General features: G+C 44.4%; 1 protein-coding gene across 11 annotated transcripts in view; it reads left to right on the top strand.

The window, feature by feature from the left end:
* Nucleotides 1-22789, top strand: part of map2 (microtubule-associated protein 2) — a 182557-nt gene that overhangs the window by 84859 nt on the left and 74909 nt on the right. For 10 of the 11 annotated variants that reach the window (XM_072685422.1, XM_072685427.1, XM_072685426.1 and 7 more), the window contains exons 3-4: nucleotides 91-239; nucleotides 20949-21191. In XM_072685422.1, coding sequence (XP_072541523.1) covers nucleotides 20984-21191 — 208 coding nt within the window. In that variant the 5' untranslated portion in view covers nucleotides 91-239; nucleotides 20949-20983. The remainder of the gene's footprint in view (nucleotides 1-90; nucleotides 240-20948; nucleotides 21192-22789) is intronic. The other variant, XM_072685425.1, reaches the window with a different exon arrangement.

Below are 22789 nucleotides of genomic sequence, written 5' to 3' on the forward strand. Positions count from 1 at the left end.
TTTACTACGTGAGCTATAAATAGTTAGGACCTGCAGCTCTGGCACATTTAAACAGTGATCCTCACTGCTGTTCTCCTCTCTTCTCTACAGGTGTGAATTGGAGCGTCTCTTTTCTCCTTCTTCTTCTTCTCCCTGTCCCGCCTGTGCTCTTCGCGACTTCGCAGGGCAGCGACAACACCCGCCACACACTCACACACACATCCGACATCTTCACCTGGAGCCCACCGATTCCTAGGCAGGTAAGAACCCTCCTCGCTGCAATGAGGTGTGAGATGTAAGCCATCCAGTCCTCTGAGCTTTAAAGCTGTCAGTGACTTGCAGTACAAATGCACTGTATTTGTGAGGTTGTCACCCATATGAGTGGAAGGCAGAACCCGAGCCTGCTGAGAACGTCTGGCATCGCTTATCAAACCTGGTGCAACTTCAGAAGCTGTGGAACAAGCATAAGCTAAAAGTGGCTCAGTGGTTAGAGTGCTGGGTTATTGATCACAGGGTTGTGGGTTTGATGCCCAGGTCCACTAAGCTTCTACTGTTAGGCCCTTGAACAGGCCCTTAACCCTCTCTGCTCCAGGTGTGCTGTTTTGGAGGCACCTTTCAGATCTGCTATTTTAGTTCGGACCAAACTAAACGGGTGTGGAAGCATCCTTGTCTGATATTAAAGTTTGCATTAGTGGAGTTAGTGGTGAAGAAGATTATGGTGTATTACAGTAGTCACTGTAAGGCAGGTTCGTAGCAGAGCTATTATGAGTTAGAATAGATGGAGGTTTTAAGGGGCAGTAAATATGTTTTATTTGATTGTGTGTGTGTGTGTATGAGCCCTGCTCCCACAATACTAAGAGCAGTGTGTGGGCTGTATGCGTGGGAATAAGTGTGACGCACGCAGGCGAAAAACCCAAACAAAAGCCTGATAAGAAAGACTGCTCTCTGCTCTTCTTTTCTCTCAATCTCTTATGCTCTGTCCATCCACCCATCTGTCTATCTATCCACCTGTCTGTCTGTTTAGCTTTATATTCACCTATGCATCTATCCATCTGTCAATTTATCCATTCTTCCATCTATTTTTATCTATTCTTCCATTTATCTATATATCTGTCTGTCCATCAGTCTGTTTGTCCATCCATCCATCCTCCTGTCTGTCTGTCTGTCTGTCTATCTATCTATCTATCTATCTGTCTGTCTGTCTGTCTGTCTGTCTGTCTGTCCATGCACATATACATCTGCCCGTCCATCCTCCAGTCTGTCCATCCATCCGTTCATCCCTTTCTCAGTCTATCTATCTATCTATCTGTCTGTCTGTCTGTCTGTCTGTCTGTCTGTCTGTCTGTCTGTCTATCTATCTATCTATCTATCTATCTATCTATCTATCTATCTATCTATCTATCTATCTATCTATCTATCTATCTGTCTGTCTGTCTGTCTGTCTGTCTGTCTGTCTGTCTATCTATCTATATATCTATATATCTGTTTAGCTATCTGTCCATCCACCCATCTGTCTATCTATCCACCTGTCTGTCTGTTTAGCTATTTATCTATCTATCCATGCACCAATCAATCTATCTATCTATCCATCTGTCTATCTGTCAATCTGTCTTCCTTTACCTATATATCAATCAACCTACCTATATTGAACCTTTGACCCAATGCTCACACAACAGATTGCAGATTCAGCCAGTTGACAAATGTACAGAGTAGCTGAACTACTGAAACGAGCCACTGAAAGTTGTCAGTATTCTAATATTAAAAACATGTTGAAAAGCTTCATATCCCCAAACTTTAAGGGAAGTATGTCTTATAATTCAACTGTAAAGTCAGCGCTCTCTGCATGTCTGTCTCCTCTGAGAGTGGAGGGTGGGTGGTGAGCTCTCTGAAGAGTGTAATGGCTGTTTACTGTGTGTGTGTATTCATAATGGAGTGTGAGAGGAAGCTGAAGGGCACAGAAACCCACGAGCTCACACCTACACAGAGAGAGCAGGAGGCTGAATACCTGCCTCCCCAGTACTGTAGTCTAGTCTGAAGTAGTGGATGAAGTAGTGAGATCAGGATGTTGGATGATCACCACCCCTCCTCATCCTCAACTCCACAGCCCATCCCAAAAGTACTGGATGGAGCATCGACCATCATTCCAGAGAAGTTCCTCCACAGTTTGTCCACTGCTCCACAGCTCAGTGCTGGGGGGCTTTATACCCCTCTAACCCACACCAGGCATTAGGCAGCATGGTGCCAATAGGTTCATGTTTATCTGCCCCACAGATTGGCAGTACTTCTCTACAGGGACTAGACAAGCACATGCACATCTGTGTCAGCAATGGATGCAACTTAAAGTAGCTGAATGCATTCATTAGAAGGGGTGTCCATAAACATTTGGACATATAGTGTAGTAGTTTGTGGTTAGGGTTTTAGTTTTATGTAATAAAGTTTATATGGAAATACTTCAATGACAATTCCTCTGGTGCTACACCTCGTGCACCACTGCTGTGTGTTTATGGGAATGTAAACCCAGCATGGTAAATAATGCATGCATCAGTAGAGGGCAGTCATGTGCTGTAATGGGCTTTTGCTTAACCATACGTTTAGTTTATGTGACTCAACAGGCAGTAGATCAGTCCTGCTGGGATTCAGTCATTTACTAACCAACGTCTAGACCCTCATCAGTGCTTAATTTCTGACCACAGAGTCACTCCTGTATGGATATTGTTGGATGGTGGACCCACTCTCAACCTAGCTTATTATTTTATATTCAAGGGAGAGTTTTAAAGGAGCTGTTGTTGTTGACCTTTCTGTTCTTAATATAAAAAACAGCCTGTAGTGGTGTAACATCAGCAAATAAATGGGGGGAGAAATGTAAAATAGTAATTTTAGCTTAATTTTAACTTTGAAAGTATTTCCTGTTGCTGCATCATTGTATTAGTAAAATGAGATGGTTTGTTTACATTAGTGACTTTGATTTTGCCACTGACATGACTTATTATTTTGACATGGTTCTGTTCTTTGTTATTAGTGACTTTTATTTTGACAGGATCTGTTAGTTTGACACAGTCTGTTAGTTTGTATGTGTGACTTATTATGACATGGTTCTGTTCATCTTTATTAGTGACTTTTTGACACGGCTTTGTTAGTTTATTAGTTTATATGTGTGACTTATTTAGACATGGTCCTGTTAATCTTTATTAGTGACTTTTATTCTGACACAGATCTGTTCATTGTTATTAGTGACTTTTATTTTGACACAGCTCTTTTAGTTTGTATTTGTGACTTTTATTTTGATGTTTTTTTGTTCATTTTTATTTGTGACTTATGACATGGTTCTGTTAATCTTTATTAGTTACTTTTATTTTAATGTTGTTTTATTCGTTTTTAGTAGTGACTTTAATTTTGACACAGCTTTGTTAGTTTGTATTTGTGATTTATTATGACATAGTTCTGTTAATCTTTATTAGTGACTTTTATTTTGACATAGATCTGTTCATTTTTATTAGTTAATTTTATTTTGACATGCTGTTAGTTTGTATTTGTAACTAATTTAGACATGGTTCTGTTAGTTTTTATAAGTGACTTTTATGTTGACACGGCATTGTTAGTTTGTATGTATGACTTTTATTTTGAGGTAGTTCTTTTGATTTTTATTAGTGACTTTTATTTTGACACTCTGTTCATTTCTGTCAGTGACTGTGGTGGTCTGGTTGTGATCCCACTCCTCACACTAACAGAACTCTGCTCTCCACTCTCTCGCAGCAGAGTGATGGAGCTATAAGGCTCTTGTGGCTCAGGGTTCACAGACCGTGCCGGTTTTATCCACAGGCTCCGTTCACGTGCCCGACAGCTGCTCAGTCTGCGTGTTTTCCCTGCAGCTCTGCGTCCAGATTGCGTCTCAGATCGTGGAGAGCGAGCCATACGGATCACGGACTCTCCGCGGTCTGTTACAGCACTACTGTACACTCTCTGTGCACCCCTGAAAGACCAAGAGTTCATTGATCAAAGCTCTTCATCAGTAGACATGGTGAATGACTGCGACAAATCAGGGGCAGATGGCCGTATGTGCTGAGCCAGATTTATTACTGGGATTTTCCAAAACTTGTGGTCATTCACGGTAAACACTGGCCACTGGCGAAGGCTTGGCAGGGTTCGTAAAGCAGGACAAGTATAACATGGCTTTATCCCTTATGGAAAGACGAGGTAAAGGAGAGCTGAGGCTGGGATGAACACATCATGTCATCCATAAATATTGAACATTAGGACTGTCAGGATGAATCAGTTACACATGGTTTAAAAAGCTCTTGATTTAAATCTGCTCTGTAAATAACAGAAATAGTGATTGGTTGTAATGTGATGGGATGGCCAGTAGTTGGCAGTACAAATACTAGAGTACATATAGGTGGCCGTTTTTCTGATGATAATGCAGTAGTTCGGATCTCCTACTGGTTTCTCCTACAGTGAGGTTCAGATCATCCAGATCATTTCTTCTCTTCTCTAATTGTCTTTCTTCTTTTCTTTGATCTTCTCACTTCTCTTCTCCTTTCTTCTCTTCTCTGATCTTCTTTCTTCTCTTCTCCTTTCTTCTCTTCTCTGATTGTCTTTCTTCCCTTCTCTGATCTTCTCTTCTCCTTTCTTCTCTTCTCTGATCTTTTTTCTCTTCTCCTTTCTTCTCTTCTCTGATCTTCTTTCTTCTCTTCTCTGATTGTCTTTCTTCTTTTCTTTGATCTTCTTTCTTCTCTTCTCCTTTCTTCTCTTCTCTGATCTTCTTTCTTCTCTTCTCTGATCTTCTCTTCTCCTTTCTTCTCTTCTCCTTTCTTCTCTCCTTTGATCTTCTTTCTTTTCTTCTCATTTCTTCTCTTCTCTGATTGTCTTTTTTCTCTTCTCTGATCTTCTTTATTTTCTTCTCTTCTTCTCTTTTCTTCCCTTCGCTGACCTCACCCCTTCTTCTTTGATCTCTCTCTTCTCTGATCTCTTTTTGATCATTTTTCTTTTTTACTATTTTAATTTTATTTTTTATTGTCTGACACTCTCTCTTCCTCTCTGTGCATCTTTTCTTTTCTTATTACATAGTAACATTACATTGCTACATAGTGACCATAGTTACAGTTATGTGTGTAGTCATAGTCACATAGTTATCTGTGTTACCATAGTTACAGTTATATATGTTCCCATAGTTACATAGTTATGTTACTATATGTTATATGTTCCCATAGTTACATCATTATCTTTATCATAGTTACATAGTTCTCTTTGTTACCATAGTTACATAGTTATCTATGTAATTAATGGTGTATTATGCTGTGTTTTGTGACAAAATGGGATGGATAATTCTCCCTTTCAGCAGAATTTGGCTGTGGGTGAGAAATAGGTAAATCTGAATTCTGCTGTTGTCTGGAACACATGTAAGTCTTAAGGGTTAAAACACTGCTAATGTGTACTGTGGGGTTTGGGGGCTGTAATTAGCCTCCGGCTGTGGGAAGGGTCCCTGTGGATGGCACTGTGGCTCTATGTGGAAGCCGTGCTGGCCTGCTTTCACTTCTCTGTCCCTTCTGTGCCACCACCAGGCTGTGTGGGTGGGTGTGTGGGTGTGTGCGCCCCCCCCAGCCTCCTGCAGCGAGTTTAGAGCTCTGCAATGCAGCAGGAGAGGCAACAGTGTGAGTCAGACAGCAGACCGTGGGGGAGAAGGAGAGAGAGAGAGGGGGGGGGGGCGAGAGAGGGGAACGGAAATAGAGCTTGTACTCATTGTATTGTATCATGACCTCAAACATGGCCCATTCCTTATCCCTGTGCATTCGAACATGCATATCTTCAATTTCCAAATGCCCTGCCCTGGATAACTGTACCACCGACCCAGCCTTCCCCATATCATGGAATATGAGTCTGAATATTACTAATAAAAAATGTGACCTAGATTAAACTTTATTGCACCAAATCAGTCAGATTGAGTGTTTGACCTCATTGCATGTGTTATAAAGACAGAAACCAGTCTTAGATGATTCAAAAGTGACCGGCTTGGGCAATGAATATCAGGCAAGCTAGTCTTAGGCCTTGGGGCAGGATGTAGGTGCGAGTTAAACTAATTTATTAAATTTATTAATTATGTCATAAGTCAAACACCACTTGATCAAAACCACAGAGAATGCACAACCAAGCAGACGAAATATCAGACAGTGGCAAATTTAAACATGGACTTTGTTCAGATTGCTATTCAGTTTAGTGGCATATCCAATGACAGAGCCAAAACTCACATCCCAGGGCCTTGAGACTCAACCCCAAACACCCCTAAGACTCGAGACTTGGCTTGGGCTCATTCCCTAAAGCCTTGATACTCAACTCACATCCCAGAGATTCAGCTCAGACTCGCAGCCCATAGACTCGAGAATCGCCTTGTATCCTAGAGATTCAAGACTTATCTCTCACCCCAGAGACTCAAGACATGACTCATGCCCTGAAGTCTCATCATCCCAGAGACTCAACTTTTTCCCCAAAGACTTAAACTCAATTTTACACCCCAGTGTCTCAAAATTCAACTAGCTACCCAGTGATTCAAGGCTCAACTAACATCTCAGAGAAACCCCCCTAGACAATTGACTGTCACTCGTACCCCACACTCTTAACTGACATCCCAGAGACTAGGAACTTGACTTGTACCTCAGAGGCTTAAGATTAAACTTGTGGGCCAAAGACTCGAGAATCACTTTACACTTCTAATAATTTAAGCCTCAACTTGCATACCAGTGACCCAAGACTCAAGACTCAACATACACTCCAGAAACTTAAGACTTGACTTGTTTGACTGAAGATTTGACTTAAACCCCAAAGACCCAAGACTCAACATGCATCCCAGAGACTCAAGACTGACTTGCAGCCCAAAGATTCAAGATTTGACTCACCCCCAAGACTCAAGATTCAACATGCATCCCAAAGACTGAAGATTTGACTTGTACCCCAAAGACTCAAGACTCAACTTTACATCCCAGAGTCTTAAGACTTGACTTGCTTCCCAAGGACTGGAGATTTGACTTGAACCCCAAAGACCCACGACTTGACTCACCCCCCAAGACTCAACATGCATCCCAGAGACTCAAGACTCGACTTGCAGCCTAAAGACTCAAGACTCAACCCCCCCCCAAGACTCAAGACTCAACTTCACTTGACTCAAGACTCAACTTCACTTGCTTCCTGAACACTGGAGATTTTACTTGAACCCCAAACACCCAAGACTTGAATTACATCCCAGAGACTCAAGACTCGACTCACCCCCCAAGACTCAACATGCATCCAGGAACTGAAGATTTGACTTGCACCCCAAAGACTCAAGACTCTACTCCCCCCAAGACTCAAGACTCAACATGCATCCCAGAGACTGAAGATTTGACTTGCACCCCAAAGACTCAAGACTCGACTCACCCCAAGACTCAAGACTTAACATGCATCCTACAGACTAAAGATTTGACTTACACCCCAAACACCCAAGACTTGAATTACATCCCAGAGACTCAAGACTCGACTCACCCCCCAAGACTCAACATGCATCCAGGAACTGAAGATTTGACTTGCACCCCAAAGACTCAAGACTCTACTCCCCCCAAGACTCAAGACTCAACATGCATCCCAGAGACTGAAGATTTGACTTGCACCCCAAAGACTCAAGACTCGACTCACCCCCAAGACTCAAGACTTAACATGCATCCTACAGACTAAAGATTTGACTTACACCCCAAAGACTCAAGACTCACCTCCCCCCCAAGACTCAAGACTCAACTTCACTTGCTTCCTGAACACTGGAGATTTGACTTGAACCCCAGACACCCAAGACTTGAATTACATCCCAGAGACTCAAGACTCAACTCAACCCTCAAGACTCAAGACTCAACATGCATCCTAGAGAATGAAGATTTGACTTGTACCCCAAAGACTCAAGACTCAACTTACACCCCAGGGACTCATGACTTAACCCCCAAACACCCAAGACTTGGGACTGTGTCTTGCGCCAGTAACTGAGCAGTTGTATTCCTGTCAAATTTCTAACCAATCAGTGCATTCTAACCCACATGCATAACTTGATGTGTTTCAGCCAGATCCAGGTTTCAAACCCAGCTGACTGAAATGAAAAAATCCACTTTTTAAAATGACTTTACTGCAGTTTAACCTCATTACAGTCAGCGCAGATGTTCACTCGTGTCCTCAGATGGTTTTCCGCTGTTCCTCTCGGAGAGCTGAGTGAATATGTAAGTGTTATAAAGTGCTCAGTGGCTGTGGTTTTGTCACGGTATCACTCACACCCCTGTAAGCCGGAGGGCTGGACGGGAAGCTGTCTGCCCGCTGATCCATGAGGTGCTGAAGCCGTGATGCCCTCAGACATGCTCTGCCCTCCTTTGGTGAGAAACCGCCTTCAAACGCTCAGCATTCTGGGAAAAAAGGTCAGAGCTGTCACTTCCATCTGGGCCGGGGGAAATGGGCCGTCTGAGCCGTGGAATCTCTTAGCCAATCGGAGCTAGCCTTTACTGACCACCGCACCTTTCCCACCACCACAGCGCTCCACTTCACCCACCGCGGCACGTTCAACCAGAGCCGGCGGCGTGTGCACGATCCACAAAATCCAAACGCTCTGAAGTGAGCTGACTTTTACTTTACTTTACTCTCTTCAAAATAAAGGTGCTTCAAATGGTTCTTTGAGCAGCGCCATCAGAGAACCACCTTTAGTTCCATACAGAACCGTGTAACTTCACATCAAGTGATGTTTCTTTAGATCTTTAAAAGGTCTTCATCATTCAAGGAGTCTGGAGGTGACTGAGAAAATGTATTTATTTTACTTTATTCAGCTTAAACTGCATTTTTAGTGTGAGTTTTAACTTTGATCAGAGCTGTGATCGAGATCTGTTCTGATATTAGCTGTGATTGACTGTGATTTGGGCTGGGATTGGCTGGGATCTGTGCAGGTTTTGACTGGGATCTGGACTGGGATTGGCTGGGATCTGGACTGGGATTGGCTGGGATCTGGGCTGGGATTGGCTGGGATCTGTGCAGGTTTGGACTGTGATCTGGGCTGGGATTGACTGTGAACTAGGCTGGGATTGGCTGTGATCTGTGCTGGGATTGGCTGTGATCTGGGCTGGGATTGGCTGTGATCTGGGCTGGGATTGTCTGTGATCTGGGCTGGGATTGGCTGTGATCTGTGCAGGTTTGGACTGTGATCTGGGCTGTGATTGACTGTGATCTGGGCTGGGATTGGCTGTGATCTGTGCAGGTTTGGACTGTGATCTGTGCTGGGATTGGCTGTGATCTGTGCAGGTTTTGACTGTGATCTGGGCTGAGATTGGCTGTGATCTGTGCAGGTTTTGACTGTGATCTGGGCTGGGATTGGCTGTGATCTGGTCTGAAATTGGCTGTGATCTGGTCTGAAATTGGCTGTGATTTGTGAGTTTCGACTGAGACCTGGGCTGGGATTGGCTGTGGTCTGTGCTGGGATTGGCTGTGATCTGGGCTGGGATTGGCTGTGATCTGTGCAGGTTTTGACTGTGATCTGGGCTGGGATTGGCTGTGATCTGTGTGAGTTTTGACTGTCATCATAGCTGTAATTGTGATCTGTTCTGAAATCAGCTGTGATCTGGGCTGTGATTGGCTGCGATCTATGCTATAATTAGATGTGTTCAGGGCTATGATTGAGTGTAATCTGTGTTGTGAGTGGAAATAACCAGGCCTGTGATCTGGGCTGTGATTGCCTATGACCTGATGTGACTTGGCATGTGATGTGGGCTTTGATTGGCTGTGAACTCTGTTGTGATTGGCTGTAATCTAGGTTGTAAGTGTCTGTGATCTGAGCTGTGGTTGCAATCTATTCTGTAATCAGCTGTGATCTAGTCTGTGTGGATGTGGTTAGGGCTGTGATCTGGACTGTGATTGTCTGTGATCTATCTGGTTACTGACTGTGATTTAAGTTCTGATGGTGATCTATTTTCTATTCAGATGGGATCTGGGCTGTGATTGGCTATAATCTGGACTGTGATTGGATGTGATGTGTGCTTTGACTGACTGTGATCTGTGCTGTGATTGGCACTCTTCTTCCAGAATGCACATACACCTGGGGACTTTACCATTATCAGCCTAATACCTAAAGAACCGCTGTACTCCACCCAAGGAGGGATGTGTGTGTGTATGTGTTTAGGGGTCTTCCAGACCACCTACTCTTTCTCTGTTTATTGCTGTTTCTATTTGAATTTAACTACATCAGCCTGGTTCTGCTTCTGTGTCCTCGTGGTTGACTTTGTGCCTGGGCCGCTCTGAATGTCCACACCCTGAATTCTGCCTGTCTGGCTTAAATGACCTAAAGCGACAGTTTTACCAAACCACTAATGCTAATTACGAGTAAAAGCTCGTAGTCATTCATTAGCATTATCTCTTTTGCATCAGATGAGCTCACCCCTTTGCCTCCTGCTGCAGAAACAGACTCATGCGTTAATCACCAGCTGGAGGGACTGCGGCACTTCGCTGAGAAAGCTCTGATGGTTCAAAATCTCGTACTAAACTCTTTTGCTCCTATGATTTTCCTAATTCAATTTTTTCATTATTTCCTATTTGTTTTATTTACTTCTGCAGAGTTCCTGCTATCCTAGATTGGTTTGTGGCACAGCCAAGAGGAGGATGAGTTCACCACTTAGGTCCTGGTTCCTCCCAGTGGATCTTCCTCATTTATATGGGTCTCAGTTCCACTCAATACTTCTCCCACATGCTCTCCCACAAGATTTGGAGCAGTACAGCCCCTCTGGCTTACTGTTAGAGCAGTACAGCCCCTCTGGCTTACTGTCGGAGCAGTGCAGGCCCCTCTGGCTCACTGTCGGAGCAGTACAGTCCCCTCTGGCTCACTGTCGGAGCAGTACAGGCCCTCTGGCTCCCTGTTAGAGCAGTACAGGCCTCTCTGGCTCACTGTCGGAGAAGTACAGGCCCCTCTGGCTCACTGTCGGAGCAGTACAGGCCCCTCTGTCTCACTGTCGGAGCAGTACAGGCCCTCTGTCTCACTGTCTGAGAAGTACAGGCCCCTCTGGCTCACTGTCGGAGCAGTACAGGCCCCTCTGGCTCCCTGTTAGAGCAGTACAGGCCTCTCTGGCTCACTGTCGGAGCAGTACAGGCCCTCTGTCTCACTGTCGGAGAAGTACAGGCCCCTCTGTCTCACTGTCGGAGCAGTACAGGCCCTCTGGCTCCCTGTTAGAGCAGTACAGGCCTCTCTGGCTCACTGTCGGAGCAGTACAGGCCCTCTGTCTCACTGTCGGAGCAGTACAGGCCCTCTGGCTCCCTGTTAGAGCAGTACAGGCTCTCTGGCTCACTGTCGGAGCAGTACAGTCCCCTCTGTCTCACTGTCGGAGAAGTACAGGCCCCTCTGGCTCACTGTCGGAGCAGTACAGGCCCCTCTGGCTCACTGTCGGAGCAGTACAGGCCCCTCTGGCTCACTGTCGGAGCAGTACAGGCCCCTCTGGCTCACTGTCGGAGCAGTACAGGCCCCTCTGGCTCACTGTCAGAGAGGACAGGCCCCTCTGGCTCACTGTCAGAGAAGTACAGGCCCCTCTGACTCACCGTTTGAGCAGCTCACTGTCGGAGAAGTACAGGCCCCTCTGGCTCACTGTCGGAGCAGTACAGGCCCCTCTGGCTCACTGTCGGAGCAGTACAGGCCCCTCTGGCTCACTGTCGGAGAGGACAGGCCCCTCTGACTCACCGTTTGAGCAGTTTGTGCTGATTAATTTTGCTGCTGCTCTGGAAAGCAGACTGCTGAGGAAGAAGTGCTCGCAGGACAGACGCTGATGTCATGGTGTGTCGAGTTCCTGACATTGTGAGTTTTCAGGGCGAGGTTGCCATGCCAACCTCCCCTCTACGAACCCTGACTTGCAGGATGCGTCTCCCCAGTGTCAGTCTGGGTTTAGTATGTGCGTGTGTTGTTGTCTTTGCTCTTTCAGGGTGGAATTCTGTGCTTGTCTATTTTTTCTCTTGCTGGCACTGTTTATTTTAGGGAACACAAACAGGGGTCGATTCAGGTCTTGTTCTTTATTCAATGAGGGCTGAATTAGACATTTTATATTCAGATTTATGCTTTATTACCATTATTAGGATATGATATGAGCACAATAAACACTTTGTTACCACCCTGTTATGTAGATTATTCTGTAATTAGTGATATGTAGAACCTACAGCACTGGAAATGACCCGTGCACAACAGGCAAGCTGGGCAGATACAGTTAGTTTAACCCTTTATAACGACCAAACACTGATAAACTGAACCCATACAGATAATAGAGACTGAAACCAAGATGCAAATAGACTCATTAAATACTTATTTATTTACTTAATTAGTTTCTAATTAGTGATGAGCAGGTCCTGACTTCAGTATGTGGAACCCTTATTGATGCATACGGACTCAGGCTGAGTGTAAACAGGAGAAATATGAATGGGATTTCTCATAACGCTCAATGTTACGTCTCTTTACAGATGAAGTCCCGCCTTTTAAACAAAAAGAGCCTATCAGCTTGCTTGTTACTAATGAAAAACTCCCACCCTTCAACAAAAAGAGCCTATCAGCTTACCTGTTGCACCATAAAGGTGTGCACTTTATTAAACAGGGCTGTCCCTCAGTTCACTCTCACTTTTTACCTATCTGACCCCCATGGTGGCAGTGATGCTCGTGTCTGTTCAGTATCTCAGTGTCTGGCTCTTTAAGGACAGGGGGGTCGGCAGTCTGGCACCTGAGACTGGCACTGTTCCCAGTGTGCCACACGTGCCAGCCTCACACAGCACACTGCTGAAGGTCATTCAGGTCAATGCTGTTCAGCTGATGTTCAGCACTTCAGTGGTCATCAGACCTCTTGGTCATCAGATCTCCAATAATGCTTTTAGAGAGATTCTGCTTATCATTTGAGGTTTCTCTCAAGGTCATCCTGGTCTTGGAGAGCATCTTCTTTAAAGTCCAAACAGCGATTCTGCCCCTTGAGAGAGAGAGAGACAGAGAGAGAGAGACAGGGAAGACATTGTTTTATAGCTTGTCTAATATCAGGAGTGCCTCTGCTTTCTGAAGAAGGTGCCCCCATTAAATTAGTTGATTTATTACCCACAGTGCCGTGCATGTCCTTCCTCTCTCTGCTGATGTTCCTCTAACGAGATGCAGGAGGAGCTTGGGTAGGAGCTTTGTACAGCATTTGGATGAAGTTCAACCTCAAACCAATACCGTCAGACTCCCTGTCCTAGAGAGGACAACTGGAGCTCTGCAGAGTTTAGCATTTTCTCTCATTTAGCCTCTTTCTGCTGGACTGTGATTGGATGGCCTTTCTGTCAATATGACGCCTCACTGATGATGCTGCTTTTAATTGATTTGTTTGGAAGATGATGTAATAAGTCCCAACATTCATAGACTTTTATTTTGTTAGAGCCCGAAACTCTCGATGTGAAGAAGAAAACACAGGAATATGTTCAAATGTTTGTGGACACCCTTCAGCTACTTTAAGATGCACCCATTGCTGACACAGATGTTTAAATGCTCTCCCACACACAGCTTGTCTAGTCCTTGTAGAGAAGTACTGTCAATAGAATAGGACTCTCTGGAGCTTTTGGGTGGAGCAGTGGAACTGTGATCTCTGGAATGATGATGTTGCTCCATCCAATATTTTTTCAGGATGGGTTGGGGAATGTGTTTGTATGATAGAGCCGTTCCTACAAATCTTTGCCAAAAATGTGGAGTGCAAAAGCTTATGCCCAAAATCTCATCCAATATTTGTATAATAGAACTGTTTCCACAAACCTTTGCCCAAAATGTGGGGTTCCAAAACCTTTGCCCAAAAGCTCATTCAGTATGTTTGGCTAATAGAGCTGTGTCCACAAACCTTTGCCCAAAATGTGGGGTGCCACAACTTTTGCCCAAAAGCTCATCCAATATGTTTGGCTAATAGAGCTGTGTCCACAAACCTTTGGCCAGTACTGTTTGCCCAAAAGCTCATTCAGTATGTTTGGCTAATAGAGCTGTGTCCACAAACTTTTGCCCAAAATGTGGGGTGCCACCACTTTAGCCCAAAAGCTCATCCAATATGCTTGGCTAATAGAGCTGTGTCCACAAACTTTTGCCCAAAATGTGGGGTGCCACAACTTTTGCCCAAAATCTCATCCAATATGTTTGGCTAATAGAGCTGTGTCCACAATCATTTGGCCAGTACTTTTGGCCAAAATTTCATTCAGTATGTTTGGCTAATAGAGCTGTGTCCACAAACCTTTGGCCAATGCTTTTACCCAAAAGCTTATACAATATTTTTAGCCAATAGAGCTGTGTCCACAAACTTTTGCCAAAAATGTTGGGTGCCACAACTTTTGCCTAAAATTTCATTCAGTATGTTTGGCTAATAGAGCGGTGTCCACAAACTTTTGGCCAGCATGTGGGGTGTTTGTAGCTTGAATGTGACCAGTGGAGGAGTTTGAATATTTGGTGAAAAGTTTATGGACACATTTCAGTGCATTCCTATGAGGAACAAAAACCACAAAAATCCATCCAATCAATAAAGCCCTGATCGAACATAGATATCTCAGAAACTACGGTACGAGAACACAGTGATGGAGAACCACGACTTTATTAGTGTTAGTTCTAATATCAGTGTTTTACTGAGGAGATAAACACTTACTGCCCTGATAAGAAGCTCTTCACTCAGATTTTCCCAGGGGACCAAAACTTTTTCACAGTACTGTATACAGTAATGCAGAGCTGCATGTAAGTAATTCAGGAAGCGAGCAGTCTCCAGTCTGAGGGTAATAAACTGATGTGTGTAACCTTGACTGAAAGATGAAACGCTGTGGATCTCTGTACTGTAAAGCAGTTCTGACAGGAAAGCTTGTAGAACCGGGCTGAGAGAGACACAGAGAGGAGGAAGGAAGGTGTGAAGGAGGCAGACAGACAGACAGACAGGCAGACAGACAGAGAGACAGACAGACAGAGAGAGATGGAGAGTTGTGTAGAAGTGTCGACTGATCAAAGCAGATCTGCTGGCTTTACCGTGTCGTTTACTCCTCGGCGACGTGTCCGACACCAGCTCCGCTCAGCAACACAGAGAGCAATTAAGATATCAGAGGCGTCCCGGGCGGCACGCAGGCTTACGAAACTCCACTTAAAAGTGAGCAACAGCAACAAACAGAGAGACAGAGAGGGGTAGACAGAGAGGGGGACGGATTCTGAGAAAGACATTTCTTTATTGGTTTGATTCTCTGTGCATTTGGGTTCCTCGGCATGGGTACGCTCTTGATTTCGGGAATGTAGGATCGAAAAAAGGATCTTAACTTTCAATGGAAGTCAATGTAAAGATTTTGTACTGGAGATGTAGGTCACTTCTGTTGGTGTCCTCACTTTGAGAAGTAAGGAGCAGCTGGTGTTTCAAATTATGTAAACATTTTAAAAACTTAGAAACAATAGAAATGCAAGGTTTTGTTCAATCAGTGCTGATGTGTACCACTGCTGTCCAATGAAAAACAAGCATCATAATTTCTGTTAGGGACCAATAGAAATGCTCTAAATTGCTTGGACAAAACTCTTATTGGTCACTGAATTCCATTCAAAGTTAAGACCAGTTTTGCCTATTATAGATAATGAGCATTACATCCGTGATATCATTTGTTCCCTATAACAGCAGCCTCCCAACTTCTGCTGGTTGCAGATGGTCTAGGCTGGTCTTTGATGTTCAGGTGCTTGTGTCCACAAACTGTTGCCCAAAATGTAGGGTGCAAAACCTTTTGCCCAAAAGCTGATCCAGTGTGTTTGTATAATAAAGCTGTGTCCACAAACTTTTGGCCAAAATGTAGGATGCAGAAATGTTTGCCCAAAAGTTGATCTAGTGTGTTTGTATAATCAAGCTGTGTCCACAAACATTTGGCCAAAATGTAGGTTGCAAAAACTATTGCCAAAACCTCATCCAGTGTGTTTGTAAAATCAAGCCGTGTCCACAAACATTTGCCCAAAATTTAGGGTGCAAAAATGTTTGCCCAAAACCTCATCCAGTGTGTTTGTATAATCAAGCTGTGTCCACAAAGTTTTGGCCTAAAATGTAGGGTGCAAAAACTTTTGCCCAAAACCTCATCCAGTTTGTTTGTATAATAAAGCTGTGTCCACAAACTTTTGGCAAAAATGTAGGATGCAGAAATGTTTGCCCAAAAGTTGATCTAGTGTGTTTGTATAATCAAGCTGTGTCCACAAACATTTGGCCAAAATGTAGGTTGCAAAAACTATTGCCAAAACCTCATCCAGTGTGTTTGTAAAATCAAGCCGTGTCCACAAACATTTGCCCAAAATTTAGGGTGCAAAAATGTTTGCCCAAAACCTCATCCAGTGTGTTTGTATAATAAAGCTGTGTCCACAAACATTTGGCCAAAATGTAGGTTGCAAAAACTATTGCCAAAACCTCATCCAGTGTGTTTGAATAATCAAGCTGTGTCCACAAACTTTTGGCCAAAATGTAGGTTGCAAAAACTATTGCCAAAACCTCATCCAGTGTGTTTGTATAATAAAGCTGTGTCCACAAACTTTTGGCCAAAATGTAGGATGCAAAAATGTTTGCCCAAAAGCTGATCTAGTGTGTTTGTATAATCAAGCTGTGTCCACAAACATTTGGCCAAAATGTAGGGCTCAAAAACTATTGCCAAAACCTCATCCAGTGTGTTTGTATAATCAAGCTGTGTCCACAAACTTTTGACCAAAATTTAGGGTGCAAAAATGTTTGCCCAAAACCTCATCCAGTGTGTTTGTATAATCAAGCTGTGTCCACAAACTTTTGCCTAAAATGTAGGGTGCAAAAACTTTTGCCCAAAACCTCATCCAGTTTGTTTGTATAATAAAGCTGTGTCCACAAACTTTTGGCCAAAATGTGGGGTTCAAAAACTTTGCCAAAACCTCATCCAGTGTGTTTGAATAATCAAGCTGTGTCCACAAACTTTTGCCCAAAATGTAGGTTGCAAAAACTATTGCCAAAACCTCATTCAGTGTGTTTGTAGTAGCTGGTTTCAGATGGTCTAGGCTGGTCTTTGATGTTCCGGGTGCTTGACCCAAAAACACCCCACCTACTGGTGAGCCAGCTGGTTAAACCTGTCCAGCTTAACCCCTGACCAGAGTTTAATGAACTGGCTGGTCTACCAACATGGCCAGCTTGACCAAACTGGTCATCACACTGGTCATAGTGGTTGACTGTTCTGACTAGTGGTTCACCATCCATCATTCCAGAGAACACAGTTCTTCCACTGCTCCACAGCTCAATCCTAAGGGGCTTTACACCTCTCTACTAGCCCACGCTTGGCGCACTAGGCTCATGTTGATCTGCTGCAGAGAGTCCTTTTCTATTGGCAGTACTTCTCTACAGGGACTGGACAAGCTGTGTGCGTGCATTTGCACATCTTTGTCAGCAAAATGCATTCATTAGAAGGGGTGTCCACAAACATTTGGCATATAGCCACTTGAAAATGCTCCAAAGGAAATTCCTATATGAGGGGGAAGTAACCCCCGTCTCCATTTCAGAGGGTTTGTGGGATATGCAGATTTATGGTTTTCATATGTTATTGTTTTCCTCTTTACGCTGCTCCTCGTAAAGCTTCTTATTGCCTTGGTAATATTGCATGTAAAGCAGACACTCCAATAAAAGCCCATTAAACTAGAGAAGAGACAAAGAGAGAGTGTGAAAGGGAGGGAGAGCTGCTGAATATCCAGGTGGAAAACATGCCCTAACAGACTTTACAGATCTCCTAAGATTTATAGCTGCCCGTGTCTCTCAGCGCCGGCAGCGCTTGTGCAGAGGAGCACAAAAGCAGGAATCTGAAAGCTGTGTTTATTAATTGCAGGTGCAGATCCTCCTCCGCTCGCCCCTCGCCTCTCTTTAATGGCGCTTATTTATCGAAAGTAAGAGCTCGCAACTTCTCTGGCTGAATAGCCGTCGGGCTGAGGGCAAGTAGGAGGGATAGTGCAGAGCTATTAGTGACACTCGGCCTGCGGTAATGATCACGCTGGACTGGACTAATGGGACGTGGAAAAGGGGAAAAAGCAAAGGAAAGTGGCGTAGAGCAGAAACACGCCCCGCACTTTAATATCAGGACTCGAGCCGAGCGCTAATTTGGTCCAAAAGCAGCAGAGCTCCTCGCGTGTGTTCATTAGCATGCCTTCCGCAAGATCTCTCGAGGGCTTGGTGGCTTCACACTGTAGTTGTGAGTGATATGCACTATATGGGCAAAAGTATTGGGACTCCTACACACTACACCTACAGGAGCTTCCATCTAAGCCCATAGGGATTATTAATATGGAGCTGGTCCCCCTTTCCTCTAAGCTCTAACAGCAGCAGCACTATGCTCTGAGGAGCTCAGCACTCGGCCCTTACCCCGCTCTGTAACTTTACATGGTCTGACCTGCTCTCTGTGAGCTGTTCCTCCTAAACTCTTCCACTGTTCAATAATAACACCACTCACAGCTGATGGAGGAAGATCTAGGAGAGAAGGTCTAAATTTCACCAGCTGACTTGTTGTTGTTGGTGCAGCGGTGTCTCCTATTACATACAGAACCACGCTGGAGTTCAGTGAGCTCTTCAGAACCTCCCGTTCTTTCACTGATGTGTGTAAGAAAGGCAGACTGCAGGACTAGGGGCTTGATTTTATACACCCATAACACCTAAATTTATTGATTAAGATTTGCCTGTCCCAATACTTTTGTCCATATAGTGTATCATCAGTACCAGTACTGTGATGCTGATTTTCAAGTTTAGTGATATTGTTCCCTATAACAGCAGCATCCCAACGTCTGCTGGTGGCTGGTTTCAGACGGCGCAACCTGGTCTTTGATGGTCAAGGTTGACCTGGACTAGCTGGTCTAATCAGCCTGGTCAGCTTGACCAAACTGGTCATCATAATGGTCATAGTGGTTGACTACATTGGTAAATATGGTTGACTAGTTTGGTCAACGCCCTTGGTCATGATGGCAGACCAGCTGGATATCATCAAGCTGGCCAACAAGCTTGGTCATGCTGGTTAACTACATTGGTCATGCTGGTCATACTGGTAGTCCAGGTAAACTATCAATGCTGGTCAAGCCTGGATATCACCAAGCCGGTCAACAAGCTTCGTCATGCTGGTTATCTACATTGGTCATGCTGGTCATACTGGTAGTCCAGGTAAACTATCAATGCTGGTCCAGCCTGGATATCACCAAGCCGGTCAACAAGCTTGGTCATGCTGGTTAACTACATTGGTCATGCTGGTCATACTGGTAGTCCAGGTAAACTATCAATGCTGGTCAAACCTAGATATCACCAAGCTGTTCAACTACCTCTGGATAGGCATTACTGCCTCTGGGTGTTGATAGGTCAGTCAGTGTCACTGCAGTGCTGAGAATGACCCACCACCTCAATAACACCTGCTCTGTGGTGGTCCTAAGGAGTCTCAACCCAAATATCCCCCTGAGTCTGGAGACTGTAGGTGTTTAGAGCTTCTCACCATACACACCTACACACTCTGGTTCCCTCTCTGCACGGCCGCCCTGCTCACACCGCTTAATCTCCCCGCTAGCTCAGATAGTATCTGACACGTTTATCACTGTTCCTCATCTGCTCCTATTAGCGCAGTGCAAACTGATTCACCTCCTGCCTGTCCGCCACTCTGTGACTGATTGCTTTTGCCTGAGCTGCATTTGAAAATCGGACCCCAACCTGTTACCTGTTAAACTTGGTTGAGCGATTTTCACTTTTCCTAATTCAGCTGCCTTTAAGTCTCTTTAAAAGATGTTATTAGGATTCATATTTCAAAAATGTATTTCATAATTTGACCACTAAGTGGCGCTGCATAGTTTACCACAGCATATGTTCTATGCACAGATCCTGGAAATTCCCCAAGTGAGCACACGGATGTTTAGTAGATGGTAGATTTTCTCCATTTTCTCCAAATTTGACACCATTTAAAACTCTGGTTTCTGCCAAGATAACTTACCTGATTAACTAGTATCCATGCTTTGGCCATAAATGTAAAAAGCCTGTAGTTCTGCATAACAACATACTTTTATGGCCATATTGTGAGTTTCATATGTAAGAAAACTGGTTAGACCAACCATGACTGCTGTTGGACCTCCAAAATTTTTATGAACCATTATGCGTGACAAAAGGCAGCGGGCACTCCTGGCCTTCGTATATGCATTTGATTATATACTATACAATTAGGCAAACAGCAGTGGCCAATTTTGTCTTATTAAAAAAAAGGTGGGGCTTTATTTATTTATTTATTTTTCAAAATTTTCCCCCAATTTGGTACTGCCAATTAACCCACCCCTTCATGACTCCCAATAGCACTAGCAATGCTCTTGACGCCAGGGGGGTAAGGACTCCTCCGATATGTGCAAAGTCAGCCACCGCCTCTTTTTGAACTGCGGCCAGTGTGGCATCGCCAAGCAGCCAACTCGCTCTGAGGAAAACGCTGGGCCCTCAGCTTCACCACACCAGCTAACAGAGCCCTGTACCATCTAACATCCAACGCTTTACGAATGATGCGGGGAGAGAGCGCCATCTACCCATGGTGGCTTGGGGGTTAGCATGTTGGCCTCTTGCGTCTTGGGAGTTTCTTTGTTGTCCCTGTGTCCGTATGAGCGTCCTGTGAGTTTCCCACAGTTCAGGACTATGGAGTTCGGGTGAATCATTAAGGTGCTTTGAGGAACCTTCAAGAAATTTGTTTTAGACGACAAAGGTTCATTAAAGGTTCCTCTAGACCATTAACCATTCCCTGCACTGCACATTTTAGTGTTTACCCTGCTCCCAGCACACCTGATCCAGCTAATCAGCTCCTTAACAAACCTTTCCTGAGTTAAAGGTGGCGTGTTCGACCAGGAAATCACTAAAATGTGCAGAGCAGGTGGTCCTCCAGGTACCAGGTTTGGAAACCACCGGTCTAGACGACGCATCAGGCATGATCTGGAATAACCCATGACTGTTTCTCTGTCTGTTCCTCAGCAGTAAGGAGTGACCTCCTCCCTCCTCCGGTTCTGATGGCAGACGGTCGGCAGCCTGAGGACAGCGCCCCCCAGTGGGCATCACCTGGAGCCCAGGGGTCAGCCAGCCCGGTTGGTCATGGAGAAAATGGATTCTCCTACAGGGCATGCCAGCCTGGTGGTGCCCACGCTGGGTCTGCTGCTTCATACGCCAAAGAGAATGGCTTTAATGGGGACCTGCCCACGGGCCATGCTGTTACTGCAGGTAGGAACCTGAAGCACAGTCACTAACCCTCCCTCTGGGTCCTCTATATTTAATGAGCGTAATGACTGTTGAGTCCTGCATGAACTCCCAGCCTGTTTCTGGAAGTTGTACTCCTGCGTCATACTGATCTTCTTACCCACAAAGCTGTCTGATATCAGGAGCTCAGTAAAATAAGCATTTCGTGCCAGTTTAGGTTCACATTGGCTGCATTCTGTCTGCATGTTATACACTGAACTGGTGCATGAGTGCAGCTTATAGACCATATGCATGGACAAATGCAACATACATTTCTGGCTCTTATGTTTGCATATGAGTGAGGATTGTGCAACACAAACGAATGGGAACACGGGAATTGCAGCTGATCTTTTGAGCAAATAGCAAAGCCTGAGGTTGTATTTTAAAAACAGACATAAATTAGAAGTCAGATCTCGAATGTGGAGCTTCAACACGCCAAATCATCCTAAACGTTTTCAATTAATCATCTCAAAGGAGTCAAAGGAGTCAAAGCTTCATCACTCCAGTTCATCCCAAAGCAGTTCAGTGGAACTTCATCAGCCTTACATTGTTTACGTTATCACTGATCCCAGGTGTTTAATTGATCATTAACACTCGATTAACAACGCATCCCAGAAGTTTTCAATTGATCGTTATCACTCCAGCTCATTCCAAAGAAATTCAATGGAGCATCATATCTCCAACTCGTCCCAAAGGAGTTCAGTAGAGCTTTGTCGTTCCAGCTTATCCCAAAGGAGTCGAATGAAGCTTCATCATTACAACTCATCCCAAAGGAGTTCAGTGGAACTTTGTCATCCCAACTCATCCCAAAAGTGTTCAATTGAGCTTCATCACTTTATCACATTTCAGAGGAGTTCAGATGAGCTTCTTTACTCCAACTTATCCCGAAGGAGTTCAGTGGAACTTTGAGCCAAATGTTTAAGTGAGCTTCACTTCTCTAACTCATCCCAAAAGTGTTCAACTGGGCTTCATCACTCCATCACATTCCAGAGGAGTTCAGAAAAGCTTCTTTATTCCAGCTCATCCCAAAGGAGTTGTGAATCTTCATTAGTCCAGCTCATCCCAAAAGTGTCCAATTGAGCTTTACCACTCCAACTCATCCCATGTGTTTAATTAATTAACACTTCAGCTCATCCCAAAAAGTGATCAGTTGAATTACCTCACTCCAGATAATTCCAAAGAAATTCAATAGAGCATCATATCTCCAACTCATCCCAAAGGAGTTCAGTAGAGCTTTGTCATTCCAGCTCATCCCAAAGGAGTTGTAGACATTCATTACTCCAGCTCTTCCAGCAATTGAGCTTTACCACTGAGGTAAAGCCAGGTGTTTAATTGATCATTAATACTCAATTAACAACTCATCCCAGAAAATTTTAATTGATCGTTATCACTCCAGCTCATTCCAAAGAAATTCAATGGAGCATCATATCTCCAGCTCATCCCAAAGGAGTTCAGTAGAGCTTTGTCGTTCCAGCTTATCCCAAAGGAGTCGAATGAAGCTTCATCATTACAACTCATCCCTAAGGAGTTCAATTGAGCTTCATCACTTTATCACATTTCAGAGGAGTTCAGATGAGCTTCTT

The sequence above is a fragment of the Salminus brasiliensis genome, chromosome 8 (genome assembly GCF_030463535.1).
Source record: "Salminus brasiliensis chromosome 8, fSalBra1.hap2, whole genome shotgun sequence".
Classification (NCBI taxonomy): Eukaryota; Metazoa; Chordata; class Actinopteri; order Characiformes; family Bryconidae; genus Salminus; species Salminus brasiliensis.